Here is a 15,166-nt window from a genome sequence, read left to right as displayed (position 1 = left end):
TGAGAACGCTGTTATACCCGTCTCTTTGGACTGGTTCTCAGTCCCTCTGCCATCTCGGAACCTCAGGGCACCCCTGACTTAATGATTCTGGGTGCATTGCTTCTCTTCTAGGGCCTCCGCCTCCTCAGAATGAAACAGACATTTCCGGAATGCTGCAGCCTCACAATGCTGTGCTTGCATCTTGGAGCATTCTGTTAGAAAATCAGCAAACCCCTTTCCCTCCTGGCAGGAAGGGCACGAGCACCTTCCCATCACTCCAGGATCACAGGGCTTAGACTAACGGAAGAGACTATGCAAGATTAAAACTTCAGACTGGGGCTGGCGCCGTGGCTCACTTGGTTAATCCTCTGCTTGCAGCACCGGCATCCCATGTGAGCACCGGGTTTAGTCCCAGTTGCTCCTCTTCCAGGCCAGCTCTCTGCTGTGGCCCGGGAGGGCACTGGAGGATGGCCCAAGTGCTTGCACCTGCATAGGAGACCAGGAAGAAGCACCTGGCTCCTGGCTTTGGATAGGCGCAGTGCCGGCCGTAGCGGCCATTTAGGGAGTGAACCAACGGAGGAAAGACCTTTATCTCTGTCTACAACTCTACCTGTCAAATAAATAAAAATTTTAAAAAATTAAAAAAGAAAAGTTTGAGTAAAGAAAATTATTTAAAAAAACTTCAGACTGGCATGGTCACTTTATTTTTTTTTTTAAGATTTTAAAATTTATTTTAGAGGCATGGTTACAGAGAAAAAGATGGAGAGACAGAAAGGTCTTCCATCCACTGGTCCACTCCTCAAAAGGCCACAATGGCCAGAGATGTGCTGATCCCAAGCCAGGAGCTAGGAGCTTCTTTGAGGGTCTCCCATGCTTGTGCAGGGGCCCAAGGGCTTCAGCCATCTTCTACTGCTTTTCCAGGTCATTAACAGGGAGCTGGATTGGAAGAGGAACAGCCTGGGCTAGAACTGGCACCCATATGAGATGCCAGCGTCACAGGCAGAGGCTTAGCCTGCTACACCAAAGCACCCACCCTAACATGGTCACTTTTTAAGACTTGTTTCTTGATTAAAAAAAGAAATCTAGGAATGACAGTATATAATTTTATATCAACACTGTACAGACTTTAATTTCATCCAAGTGCTTTCTCTCCTGACTTGGGAAGCAGAGGTTAAGAATATGAGCTCAAGAGGCAGAGAGGCTATGTAACCTGAGACAGTTCCCTTAACCCATGCCTCAGTTTCCCCACATGTAGAAAGGGGTCTATAATAATGGTAGGTTTTAAAACTTGTGCCTCACACATTGTAGGAATGCAGTAAACAGTATCTTTCAGTATTATTTAAGCAACATAAAAATCTTCTAGCCACTTTTTTTTTTTTAACAGCACCAGACAGGATCCCTGGGTTCTGGGAGTCCTCACTCAGGGACACTCTTGACAGAGTAAAAGAAAAATGAAGTCGTTGAGACACAGAGAGGTCACGGGACAGCTGGTTTGTGTCAGTAGCCAAACTTGAACCTTGATATCCTGGGTCACCTCCCTTGACTTGGACTGCATCCTTTTCTGTCTGTGTCCACACACAGGTGGTTAAGTGAGGCAATTCCCTTGGGGCTGGCATTGCATGGCATAGTGGGTTAAGCCACTGCCTGTGTGTGGGTACCAGTTGGAGTTCCAGCTGCTTCACTACCAGTCCAGCTCCCTGCTGATGGCCTGGGAAAGCAGTAGAAGATGGCCCAAGTGCTTGGACCCCACGTGGGAGACCTGGAAGAAGCTCCTGGCTCTTGTCTTTGACCTGGCCCAGCCCTGGCTGTTGAAGCCATTTGGGGAGTGCACCAGCAGATGGACGATCTCTGTCTTTCTTCCCCTCCTCCCTCCACCTGCCCAGTAACTCTTCCTTTCAAGTAAATAAAATAGATCTTTAAAAAAAAGAGAGAGAGAGGCAGTTTTCAACCCAGGTAGTTGGGGGAAAGGTCATAAAATCCATTTAGGACTCATGAGCAGCAACTAGAAGTGGTAGAACCCACTAAAATGGGTTACAGAGGGCTTCATCAGAGTAAAATATATTTCTTATGTGGCTCCTAGTTTAAAACAAATTGATTTGGAGTGTGGGCATTTGTAGTAAGCACATTTGAGTTTCACTCCCAGTTCCTTAAGCTATTGAAAGGTATCTGACTCTCAGTGAACGTGAGAAAGATGATTATGACAATGAAGATTCTCTTGATGCTGCTGAGAGTGGTGACAATGGTGATGCTGACGCCAGGAGCGTCAGGTAACACATATGATACCTAATGTCCACCAAGGGCTTAGCACCTACCAGCTGCTCATCTCATTTCTGAGTCATCTAAACCACATGAGAGCCTTACAAGATGATTGCTGTTGGCCGGCGCTGTGGCTCAATAGGCTAATCCTCCACCTAGCGGCGGCGGCACACCAGGTTCTAGTCCCGGTTGGGGCGCCGGATTCTGTCCCGGTTGCCCCTCTTCCAGGCCAGTTCTCTGCTGTGGCCCGGGAGTGCAGTGGAGGATGGCCCAGGTGCTTGGGCCCTGCACCCCATGGGAGACCAGGAGAAGTACCTGGCTCTGTCTCTCTCTCTCACTGTCCACTCTGCCTGTCAAAAATAATTAAAAAAAAAAAGATGATTGCTGTTAATAGGTCCATTTTGCAGAACAGGAACTTGAGGCACAGAGAAAGTGGGTGATTTGCCTAGGATCATAATACTCTGGCTCAAAGGTCTTCTTTTTGTTTTTGTTTTATAAGAACCAGTGTCCACTGGGGCTTCTTTTCTTTTTTTAAAGATTTATTTTATTTACTTAAAAGGCAGAGTTACAGATGGGGGGTAAGGAGAGAGAGAGAGAGAGACAGAGAGACATCTTCTAATCACTGCTGATTCATTCCCCCAAATAGCCACAACAGCCGAGGCTGGGCCATGCTGAAGCCAGGAGCCAAGAACCCCATCCTGGTGTCCCACAGGGATGGCAGGGATGCAAGCACTTGGGCCATCTTCTGCTGCTTTCCCATGCACATTAGCAGGGAGCTGCATCAATAGTGGAACATCCAGGACCTGAACCGGTGCTCATATAGGATGCTGGTGTCGCAGGTTGCAACTTCACCTACCGCACCACGATGCCAGTTTCTTAGCTGCAGTGCTGTCTTGCCGCGATAGTAGGAGTGTGGCCTCGAAGTATAACCTCTTTTCATGATCACTGAAGAAAAGGACCAGACCAGACTAACCATCAAGGCCTTTGTGTGCAGAAGACAATGCTGACCTTGGCCCTGGTGCTCCCAGGCCGGGTGCTGTTCTCTGCTACTGGGAGCTGGGGGTAGGGTGGCACGCAGACATGGCAAGGCTTACCTAATCTGTAGCTTGCCTGGGCAATGTGAGAGGGGAATGTCCCAAATGGCTTTAGGCAGGCACCAGAAAGAAGAAAAATGAAAACCATGTTAAAGATAAATCGAGCCGTTCTTAAAAGTTAGAAAGGAGACTTAATTAGGACCAGCTCTCCCCATCCAAAACCACAAGAAGTTAAAATGGGAAAATATTTCCAGAAATGCCCATTATGTGTTGTTAAAAAATATCTAGGGTAAAATATACGTTTTATTTTATACAAGCCTCCAGCTAAAAATCATGCTTGTACGCTCTCCCTCACAGAAGATGGGAATGCAGACCCAAATCTAAGCAGCCCCGAGTCCAATTTAGGTTGCTTGTGAGCACTGCAGTCTCTTTCGGCCAGGCCTTACTCTGGCCTCTCAAAAGGGGAAATGAGGAGCAAGGGATAAAAAGCAAGGCACAGGGAGGGGAAGGAGCCTCTCCTGATGGGCTGTGGCGTGTCCACAGTTGCTTCTATGCCACTAAATGGCCTTGTCTGTTGAGTCCCGTTAGTGCCCGTGGCTGCACATCTGTCATCGCCGCGTCTGCTGTCCTCCGCTGAACTCCTGGAAGGGCCACAAGTCATTAGATGAGGTCAGCCTGGGGTGGGGGCGGAGAGCCAGGCTCCTGGTTCCCACTGAAGAGTGCATAGGAACCTCCAGGCATCAGATACGGGGTCGCCCCTGGCCAGCGCAGTCAGCAAGGCCATTAATTGGCCCAGATTTCTCAGAGAGCATTCAAAGGTGACTCATGCTATTAAAAAAAAAAAAAAAAAATGAACCCGTGTCTTCCAAATGGCAGGCTTTTTTTTTTTTTTTCTGAACTACCGTGTAGGAAAATGTCTTTAACTTGATTATGTTTTGAAAAATGATTTCTTTATGACAAATCAGTCCTCCTTTCCAAAACCTGACTCGTCCTTGGAGACCATCTTGCTGCTCGAGTGTTTTAGTGGACGGCGGGGATTTGGGGATTCTTCCACCTCGTGCAGGCCTGCCTGGTTGGTGCTACTCTGGAGCTGACACAGGCACACCTGAGTGAAGTCGGAAGCATGCGTTTGTCGTGGGCAGCGAGGACGCTGGGTGTGGGTGTGGGACGTAGACTCCTTACAAAGCACACCCGAGGCTCCGCGGCCAGAGCGGCCTTCTCTCTGTGCTTTGGAGGAGCCACACGCACAACGACCCAGGGAAGAACCAACCCACCCGTTGTCTCTTATCATTTCAGTTGCGGAACGCCATGGTGAACCGAAAGACGGGCAAGTTTTCCATGGAGGTGAAGAAGACGGTGGACAAAGGGGTACATTTTTCTCAAACATTCTTGCCGCCTAATTTAAAACAAACCACGGTGAAAAATTAGCTTTGAAAGCTCTATCTGGAATAAATATCTTTCGCTGAGATCATTTTTCTCTTGTCTTTACTTATCTCAAACAAGATTCATGCAGTACTATTAACCTGATCAGAGTGTGTCCATTTATTTTTATTTATTTCTGAAAACTTCACCTCACAGACTAACCGTGTTTTCTTTTCTCTACAACTTTTTTTTCCCCCTTCCATCTAGAAACGGGTTTTGGTGATGACAAATGACTACTATTATACAGACATCAAGGGTACTCCGTTCAGGTACAGCTGATCATGATACATGACCATTCCATCAGGCCCATCTGTGGTGTTTGCACAAAACCCGCTGACACGCTCAGAGCCCACCCTCTGAAGATAACCAAACGCCCTGCTGAAAGGCTGGACAGACTAAGTCAGGGGCTTTTTCCACTGCTGCTTTTTTTTCCCCCACTCCACAATGGGGAAGATGGTTCAGGCTCACCTGGTAGGACTCACTCCTTTTGTCATGGCTTTGCCTCTCAGTTTTGAGCAGATTAACTTTGGGGGTTCCCAGCAAGGGCAAAGAGGCATTCAGAGAGTTACTGGGGTCCTTAACCATCTAGCCTGCTGCCTCTTGCCTCCTATTTTGCATTTTATTTCCATGCCCAGAAGCGATTCTTCCAACTTGGAGGTAGCCGGTCCATCCCTACCTGTTGTGCTTCTGTGTCTGTCTGCCGTTGAATTGCTGGTTTCTCTTTGTCACAGTCCTGAAAAAATGATTATCCTCATTGCTTGCTGTCGGATGCGTATGCAGCATTGTGAAGTTTCCTGCCACTCTTAGTGTCATTATGTTACCGCTTTGTTCAAACCTATTTCAGTAAGTCTTCTTCGTATTCCTGAACTGGTGTCTTGCTCCTAGAGAAGTGAGGAGAGAAAGAGTTGACTGCCTACAGATGAATCTGAAACATAAATTCTAGCATCACTGCCAAATGCTGCCAAGCGGATTCCATTGGAACAAGGAACAATCCAGAAACACATGAGCTGCTGGGAGGGTTTGCCAAATGAAGAGACGATGTTTTTAAAACATCATCTCCTACATTAGGCAAAAGCAGAAAGGAGCTTAAATCAATCCAGTGAGAGTATGGAAAACCTATTAGACCAACGAGAGGATTGGGCAAGGGAGTGCACAACACAGTCATGTGGCTGCACTCAAGTGGCAGTGGAAGTTTCTGTGTTTGCCTGGAGAAGGGATCATGTTTTCCTCACTCCCAAACATGAGGGTCTAGAAAGACCTATCTTGGGCTGAATGCTGGGCTACGGTGCAGAAGGCAGTAGGCAGGAGCAGGGTGCACGGCCCTTTGGGAGAGCGTCCGAGAGAAGGGCTTTGCTGAAAGTGTGTGCTATTTGCCACAACTCTCAAAAACACACACAATCGGCCAATTGCTGCTGGCATTTCCAATCAGAAACTACTTTGAAGCAGCTGCATGAACCTAAGAAAAACCAACACCCACTATAATCAGTGGGGTTTTGAAAGTAAACTGTTAGAAAAATTGTTTACAGAACATGAAATGGAAATGCGAAAATGGAAAATGAAAAAAAAAAAAAACCAGAAAATCATTCGCCCACAAGTCTATTCCAGTGGACGCCATGGGTCTCAAGGTCTGCTTTGTTTCTCCACACAGTTTAGGTGTGGCGCTTTCCAGAGGCCACGGGAAGTACTTTTTCCGGGGGAATGTGACCATCGAGGAAGGTAAGGCGGTGCCTTGGCTCAGCGTGTCGTGTGGCGTGGGGAGAAAGCTCTGGAGCCAGCTACTGGGCTAACTCAAGAGCTCACTGACACATGCAGATGGCTACCTGGTCACTTGGGTACTGGACTCAAGTAATTGCCCACTGGATGTGACCCTTCTTGCCAGTTTGCCCAGGTTGCAGAACGACAGGGACCTTAATCAGGGGTGGCCCTCTGTGGAGACTCAATTTATTTGTATTCTGCTTTCATCCACAGAGTTGTTGTGGCAAGTCAGTGGAATCATTTGCCAACTGTATTGTTCTCGTACATAAAAATCAGTGCCAGGAAAAACACAATTTAATGTAAAAACTCAAGCCCAGGGGAAACAAATGAAAACACAGATACAGAAGCCTCAGTCTCCTACAGAGTTGAGCCACAAATTTCACTTGTGTTTCCTGGCAGCCCTAGCCCACAGGGCGCTGCGACCATTTACGTGATTTACGGAGTTTGGAAGGAGAAAGGAGCACCTTGAGGCTCCCAGGCCCTCTTGTCTTCATAAAGCACAGGTGCACAGTGGCTGTTGCTGCTTCGATTTAAACTTTAAAATTGCTGTCACACACATCCTGTCTTCCTCTCCCAATAGAAGCAGAGAGAAATTCCTTTCCCTAGTGTCACGAGCACCCAAGGAGGGGTGGGCATAGTTTCTGGAGGGCTCCGCTCCCACAGTGGGCTTGAGCAGGTCACTTACTCTCCTGGGCGTTTGGTTTTTCATCTCCCTGGAGAAGGAGTTAGACCAGAACATTACTCTTCCTGCGTAAACCCAGAAATGACGGCCGAGTGCAGGAAGGTCAGTTACAAGCCAAGTTTTAATTGTTTAGAACCGGTTACAAATGAATGTGGTGACTTCCAGAAACTGGACCACCCATGGCTTGCTCAGATGACGTAGCAGAGATTGATGGTCCCTAAGACACCAAGTTCCACAGAGGGCCATCTGGTTTACTGGTGATTGTCCCCTACATTGTTTCACAGATGTTGGATTTTATTCTCCAAGTGCCTGTAACATCTCATGGGACAGAAATGAGAGGAGAGGGGTTTACTATGGAATCTGCGGAGCTCAAAGTGTGCCCGCCACAGGGTCAATCGTGTGTTCTCTCTTCCGGAGACACACAGGAGAAGACAGGCAACTTTATGACCAGGGCTGGTTACTCTACAAAATGTGTTCTCAGAGATCCTGTGTTAATTTCTGGACTGTTTTCCTAGTCCTATGGGCCAAGTGTGGCTCTGTGGCTATTGCTGCCTGTGAGGTCAGAGAAGCCATGTCTAAGCATTTGAGATCAAGCTGAGGAAACCACTCGTGGTCAGAACAGTGGGAGGGGAGTTGAGTCATGGGTTGCTTGCCTTAGGTGTCCGTTGCCTTCGTCAATCCTCAAGACAGGGGCCTGTCCCTCCCTGTCCACCCTACTGTCCCACCGTCCTTCTCCCTCTCCTTTTGTCCTCTTGTGCTCTCCCCCCCTTTTACACACACAGATACACATACACACCCGCACACACACACACAGTTGTTTTGCATTGTCTTTTGGATCATTTTCTTGGGTCACTGTCTTCTTCCTGTATGGTTCACAGCTGTTAAACCAAGCAGTCATATAGAGAGAATTTCAGAGCTAACTATAACCACCATGCAAGAAATTTGTTTGAATCCTCAGCAAGGGGGAGAGTGTCTGGTTATCCACACAAATGAGGTCAGATCTTCCTCTCACTGTTGGTCCTTTGTACATAAAAGGCCTTATGCTCCTGCCAACTTCGCTGAGTAATAGGAGCTGGGAAGGCTGCTTCCCCTCAGGCTGGTAAGTCGAGGGTCTTGTCAGCTCTAAAGCCCTGGCATGACTGTTGTTCCTGGAGAGGGAAGGCCTTCTCCAGGGATGACAACTGCACAGCCACAGGATCTTCAATAAGGAATGCTTCCTTACAGAGTGTAGCAATTTTCCATAAGCATTGCCAGTGCCAGATACTACAAAGATGGCAAACAGGTAGATTTCGCTCAAGAATTTGAGATGTCCCTACTGAGGGTGAAAGTTCTACCTGCTGAAATTGTTTCTCTTTGGAGTTCCCTTTGGCATTTTTGTTGTTTCTTTTACATCCATTGTACACATTAATTGTCTGGTAAATTTGGGCTTATGTCACTCTTGTCAGCAGTACCTGTCAATGGATGTGATGTTGTTAGAAGGACCAAGAGCAGAGGTGACAGAATTATAGAATAATGAAATTGTATTGGTGCCCTAAGAATTCAGAGAGGAAATCAAAAATATTTTCCTTTTGGGGTCCTTTGAAATATAATCAAAGTGGTATTGAAGGGTGAAAGTTGAATGAAACGGAAACTAGAAAAATAGGCAGATTTGGCATCCTTAACCCCACGTTCTGGGCAGGTGCGTCCTTGCACTCATGTTCCTTGTGCCACGAGCACTCTCCCGGTTGTCTAGCTGACTCCACCCTCTTCCCTCAGTTCTTCGCTTGCAAGTTACTTTCTCAGCGAAGGCTCTCTTGACCACCACACTTGAAATTGAAATTTTCTCTCTTCTCCCATCTCTTGCCCCCTCCTCCATATCTCGTCCCGTGCTGAATCTTCCATCATAGCCCTTGCTATCAACTCAGATGCTAAATATTTTATTTTTAACTCTGTTTACTTGCCTCTCTTCTGACACTAGAAATTAAAGACCTTGAAGGCTGCGATTTCTGTTTTGTCCACTGCCGCAGCCTCATGGCCCAGCATAGAGCCGGGTACGGCAGGTTCTCAGTGGAAATATTGAAAAGAGGAAGGAAAGAAGGAAGGGACGAGGGGGTCAAGGGAATGCATATCGGGAGAGAGGAAGGGAGAAAGGGGGAAAGGGTGCATGGATTGTCCTAGGGACGAATCAGTATCCCCTTTAGTCATGTGAGGGAGCTGGTGAATTATGTGATATTACTTGCATCTCATGGTTGATGTAACTCAAAGAGTTGACCTGACATTCCCAAGATCATTCAAGCAGTAGGCATAGGAACTGGGATGTGGAATGATATTCATTCTAATTTGCTAGTATTTTGTCTAGTATTTTGCTGTTTACTTTATACATTTGTATTGGAAGAGGAAACTGGAGTCCTTGTTTCAGTAGGATATGATTGGGCATTCAGGAAACTGACTCCCTAAAATGTGCTGGTGCTGAAGTCACCACGGGGAAGTGTGTGTGTCTGCTTGTAGCCCACCGAGATGCGAGGAGAGAGTGGTTTCTGAGTGTCTCAGCCTGTGTGGTGACAGCAGAGTACTCAAGGCTGGCTACCTTAATGAGTGAGGAGGTCTTAGAGGCTGAATGTTCAAGCCCAGGCAGCCCCAGCTGCTCAGACTTCTGGCTGCCTCACCACACGAAGGAGGAGTGACAAAGGAGACAGCCGCTTGCAGTAGAGCTTGCGTGCAAGTGAGGAAGCGTGAGAGTGAGGAGCGGCCAGACTCACTGTTAGCTCCCGACTCTCCCGGGAGCTAACCCCATCCTGGGAGGGCTAAGTTAGTCCCTTCCGCAGGTGATCTGATCGCCTTCTACTAGGCCCCGCCTTTTAAAGACCCACCGCCTCTTCATTAATTCTCACAAAGATACTGTTAGGAGATTCTAACAGGAAAAACAGGACAAAGGATATATGGGGGCTCTTTGTATTATTACCTCACGATTTTGTTTTGAAGTTAAAACTATTCTGAAATTAAATGTTAAAAGTAATAGAATTAAATCTAAAATCTGATATTAAAAAAGGAAGAAGACTCACCATTATTCAGTGCAGTTCCACTGGGGACCAAGCTTCTAGCACACAGATCTTTGGAAGAAAAACAAGATCCAAACCCTAGCATACAGTTAGAGTGGCCTGGAGCATCCTGTTAAAAAAAAAAAAAAAAAAAAAGATACCTTTAGATCCCTGCAGACTCCAAGTCCCCTGCCCCGTTTTTCCTTGGGGTCCTGTAATAACTGGAAATTGTTGCTCATCACAAAGAGTTGAGCGCTGACAGTTCCATATTGTTTAACCTATAATTTCCCTCTGACAACCATCCATCAGTTAGGGCTTCGCCTTATTCCTGTTTTGCCCATGAAGAAACAGACCTTCAGAAAAGGAAAGTGCCCTGCTGACATCACACAGTAATGAGGTAGCCTAGCCCAGCTCCCAGCCTGGACTACGTGGGGCTCCAGAGTGGGTACCTCTAACCATGCTGTTAAGTTTCTCCCCAGGGCTTGCCAGCACACTGCTCATCTTCAGGGGGTTTCAGGGCTTCCCTTGGGTATATGACCAGGAAAGGTGGCAGTGCTGGCTGAGTAAGGTAGAACTGGGGAGAGTTCTGCCTGGGAGGAGCACTTGTTTCCTTTGTCAAGAGTCCCTGTTCCCAGGCAGGACCCATTGGGGTTGATGCCTACCTTTAGCTCACCTCAGCCCTACTCTAGAATCCTTAAAGCACACAGGAGGTTGGGGGAGTGGTGTTTACTCATTAGCACTTTCTTCTTCATCCCCAGGCCTGCATGATCTAGAACACCCTGATGTGTCCTTGGCAGATGAATGGTAAGAGTTTAAACAGCCCTGTATCAGCATTGGTATTTGCTACCCTCCTTGGCTTCGGGTTGTTTTTGCTCCTTGATCAGTTTCACTGTTTAAAGGCCAAGGAAGGAGATACCATAAAATGTCTATGCTCTTGTTTTGGTCTTTGTCATGATCTTAGGTCCTACTGCAACACTGACCTACACCCTGAGCACCGGCATCTGTCTCAGTTAGAAGCTATTAAGCTGTACCTCAAAGGCAAAGAACCTCTGCTGCAATGTGAGTACATTTGAAGCATGGTGTGTGTATGTGTGGTGGTGGTGGGGCAACTCATGATCAGCCTCACCTCTGTTTAAGGGAAGCCTTGCTTTGACGGAGACTGTCACTCATATTAAATCCAGCCAAATGTCTGTTTTCTCTAAGAACAGTAGACCGGGTTACTGCAAATTGCATGGTTTAATCCTTTGCCCTGGATTTGTCCACCAAGATCAAGCAGTCAAGCAACTGAATGGGATGAAAAGGGACCACTGGGAAGGGACTTTAAACACTTGCTTATGCAGCTCCCTTGTTTTGCAAATGAGAAACTAAGGCTGGAGGTAGGACTTGTCTCCTCTGGAGGCACAACCCAGGCTTCTGGTCTTCTAAGAGTGGGGTCACCACTAGGACATGTTGCCTCTTTGGGGAGTGCAGGTTCCACTTCCTCTCCTCCTAGTGAGGGTCCTCTGTGGGAGCCTGCTACATGAGAAGTGGCCGATGGGTGGTGCGAAGAGCCAGGGCGGCAAGTCTGGATGTCCACCCACAGCAGAGGCAGGAGCAGACCCTGTGTCAGTGCAGAATAGTTCCAGTGCCCACGGTTTGGGGAGGGGAAGATTCAGCAGATGTGAGCATGGCACCTGTCCCCAGCTCTAGCAAGCAAGTCTGCTTCAGTGATGTGAAAAGTGCTTTACCTGTGTTTCTGTTGGAGTAGCCACAGCTATCCTGTGAGAGATAAAAGGAAATCATACGGCAACTAAACGGCATCTTCATGAGATGGGTTTACTCTGGTAGGGCATGGTCCTGATAGACAGCGTATGAATCCAATTGTTCATTTTCTTTGGCTTTTTCAATGACCTATTTATATAAATTATACAAAAAAATACACATTTTAGTCATCATCAAGCTTTACCAAGTCTTAATAATTTGCCATATTTGATTTAGCTCCCATTTAGGGTATGGAACTTTACAGATTATGTTGAAGTCCCTGTGAACACCTGCCCAGTCCTATTTCCCTTCCAAAGAGAATGACCATCCTTTATTAGTTCATTAACATCTTGCACTTTATACTCTTACTACATATAAAGGTATTTGTAACTAATATAGAATATCATTTTCATATTTTGGATATTATACTTTATATATATAGTATGATCTGTGAACTACTACATATAGTAATCCATATACTATGTGCATATAATACATACGTTTAGTCTTCCTAAAGCTCATATAAAATGTATAGTATGAAAATGCATATTGCAAAAATGCGATTTCAAAAAATGTTTGGACTCAAATATGCATTATAAATTAGGATATTATGGAAAAATTAAGTATAGATTTTTAAACTTTTTGCACCAAAATATTTATCTTTTCTATTTTTTCTTAGACTTTTTAAAGTACTCCCTTTTGTACTACAGCTTGTATTGAATCCCACAACATAACTGTATCTTAATTTATCCATCGTCTCATGGATGATGAGTTGTGTTGCAGCCAGGTTTTGCTTTTTAACAAAGTTCAGTTGTCTTTTTGGACCCCAGCCCTGGTGAGGACTGGCCTGCCTCTGCAGAGAGACTGGAGAACTAGGGTGCCTCTCCTGGGCTCAGGATCTCCCCTTCAGTGCTTGACCTCTTCCACAGGGCTCCACCAAGGTCTCTTTGGAGACAGACACCCCCGTTAAAAAAAATACTTAAATGGAAGGAATCACAGAATAAGAGTCATTGCGTTATGGCCTCCCTTTCCTATCTTACTACCAGCCGTGAGCAGGGTGCTGAAGAGTTGCAGGCTTTGGTAGAGGACAAAGGTAGGGAGGATAAGAACTAGCTTCCCACAGAGTTGGTTTTCTTGAGGTGTCCAGCTCAGGGAGTCAGCCTGTGGGTCCAGGGCGTGAACTATGCAAGACGGGGAAAGAAAGCAGAAAACGGATGTCGCAGACATTGAAGCCTCCTGATTTACTATTTTCCCATCCAAATGCTTTGGAGGTCCCTGTGTTGTTGGCATATCAGGTGTCAGAATGGTAAGTGCAGCTGCTGGGAGAAAGTAGCCTGCAGATCCTGCAAAATGAGCCCAGGGGGCGCTGCTCACGCCCCTGTTCAGCGTCCAGTCACAGCGGTCTGCTTACCTGTGTCTCCCAACAGGTGATAAAGAACTGATCCAAGAAGTCCTCTTTGATGCCGTGGTGAGCGCCCCCATTGAAGCATATTGGACCAGCCTGGCACTCAACAAATCTGAGTAAGTGGTTGCACGTGTCTGCCGTTCATGGCCATTTCCTCACCAACGCTCCAAAATATGGTTATGGTTTAAAGAACTCAAGTGTTTTAGGAGCCTGGTGTTAAAGTCCTTTAATTTTCCCCAAAGCTCTAAACCACAAGAGCTAGAGCAGATTAGCGGCTCCGGCTTGGCTGGCAAGTTCCTGGGTTTGACATCTAATTTGTTTGAGTTTTTAACTTTACATGAAATTCGGTACGCCGAGGTAGGGTGACACTTCCGAGAGAGGGAGGCGGAAGGAGCATTCTGTTTCCTGCCTCGCCACAGCTCCATCCACTTCACGGTCTTGAGGGAACTTGGGATGCTGGCCAGGGTAGGCTGCGAGTAGGATGGGGCTGGGGGAGGCGGGGCGAGAGCTCTGTTTCTGTGGGTGTCAGATGTAACCCAGTGGTTTTATTTCCGAAGTGGGGGATGGGGATACGGGAGGGGGAGTTGGTAGTGAGAACTGCCTTAGCAGCTTACTGATAATATTGTTCACTACTATTTTTAAATAGGCCATTCAAGATCCAAAATAAGAAATCATTCCTTCTTCCTTATCCTTTATTTAGTCCTCTCTGCTGTTCTTTTCTTCATTAATTTCTCCTCTTGTTTTATCTTGCCTTTTCTCCCATCTATCACCCATTTACTTTCCATTTGCATTCATTCATTCATAAGTATTGATTCTGTGTCTGCTGTGTGCCAGCTACTCAGCCAGGTGTTGGTGAAATGGAGGTGACCCAAACAAATGAAGTCCTTGACTGTGGTGCCTGTGGTACATAGCACACCATGTTAAGAATTGTGAGTTACTCCAAAGCGGAAAGAAAAGCATGTCAACTGTAACAGTGCCTGGAGTGGAGGAGGAAGACAGGAGCTAGTCTAAGAGCTGAGACCCATTCCAAGGAGATGGCACAGAGTGTGATTTGACCCAGTCAGGAAATTTAGAGAAGCGCCCCATAGCTTAAACACAGAGGGTAGCCTAGAAGGTGTCAGGAGACAAGGCTGCAGAGTGGCCAGGCAGTTCAGGACCCAAGGAGTCAGGTTAAGGGTTTTGGATTTTATACTCAGAGTATTACAAAATCATCAGAGCATTTTAGGAAGGGAGGGATATGGTTAGGTCGGCGTTTGTAGGAAAGGATCTCTGTTGCTGTGTGGAGAACGCAGTGTGATGGGGTAGGACAGTAGTGAAGGCTCCTGCAGTGCCCCCTGGACAAGGGGCATGGAGAGAAGAGGTCCTCTGGTGGCCTGCTTCAGCAGGAAGGACCTCTGGACTTGCTGATGGGTTTGTGGGGGCCGGGAAGCTGAGCCATCCCGAATTTACATCAGTAGTACCTGGGAGAATGGTGCTGTTTGCTGGGGGCAGAAAATGCTGAAACAGGAGCATGTTTGCTGAAGGGATGGCCAGAGCATCTTCTAGAGATTATAAGCTTAAAGTAGCTCTAAGTGTCTCCACTGGACTTGCTATGTGGACAAACTAACACGCGAGTCAAGAACTCCAAAGAGAGACTGCTGTTTTCCTTGTATTTTGAAGGTATCCTTGGAATCCTTACCTACATGGTTCTTACTCCTTGGGAGGTCAAGAAAGATTCAAAGCCTTTTCTGAAATTCTTTCTCTAGTTGATGTGGAAATGTTTTGGTTAGTCTCTCAGGAAATCCAAAATCTTTGTCAAAGATTGCTGGTTCATTCCTCAGACATACTCAAAGTTTCTTGAGGTGGTAGCTCACTTCGTAGCCTCTATTAGGAACTG

At 46.7% G+C, this 15,166-nt stretch overlaps 1 protein-coding gene across 3 annotated transcripts in view; it reads left to right on the top strand.

The window, feature by feature from the left end:
• CACNA2D3 (calcium voltage-gated channel auxiliary subunit alpha2delta 3) overlaps positions 1-15,166 on the top strand; it is an 875,732-nt gene that overhangs the window by 691,072 nt on the left and 169,494 nt on the right. For all 3 annotated transcript variants that reach the window (XM_051851529.3, XM_051851528.3, XM_089305523.1), the window contains 6 exons: positions 4,566-4,637; positions 4,899-4,960; positions 6,340-6,407; positions 10,904-10,949; positions 11,107-11,204; positions 13,313-13,406. In XM_051851529.3, the coding sequence (XP_051707489.1) occupies positions 4,566-4,637; positions 4,899-4,960; positions 6,340-6,407; positions 10,904-10,949; positions 11,107-11,204; positions 13,313-13,406 (440 nt within the window). The remainder of the gene's footprint in view (positions 1-4,565; positions 4,638-4,898; positions 4,961-6,339; positions 6,408-10,903; positions 10,950-11,106; positions 11,205-13,312; positions 13,407-15,166) is intronic.

The sequence above is a fragment of the Oryctolagus cuniculus genome, chromosome 10, assembly GCF_051225735.1.
Source record: "Oryctolagus cuniculus isolate XC-2025 breed Fujian yellow rabbit chromosome 10, ASM5122573v1, whole genome shotgun sequence".
Taxonomy (NCBI): Eukaryota; Metazoa; Chordata; class Mammalia; order Lagomorpha; family Leporidae; genus Oryctolagus; species Oryctolagus cuniculus.
This window is presented reverse-complemented; position numbering and strand designations above follow the sequence as displayed.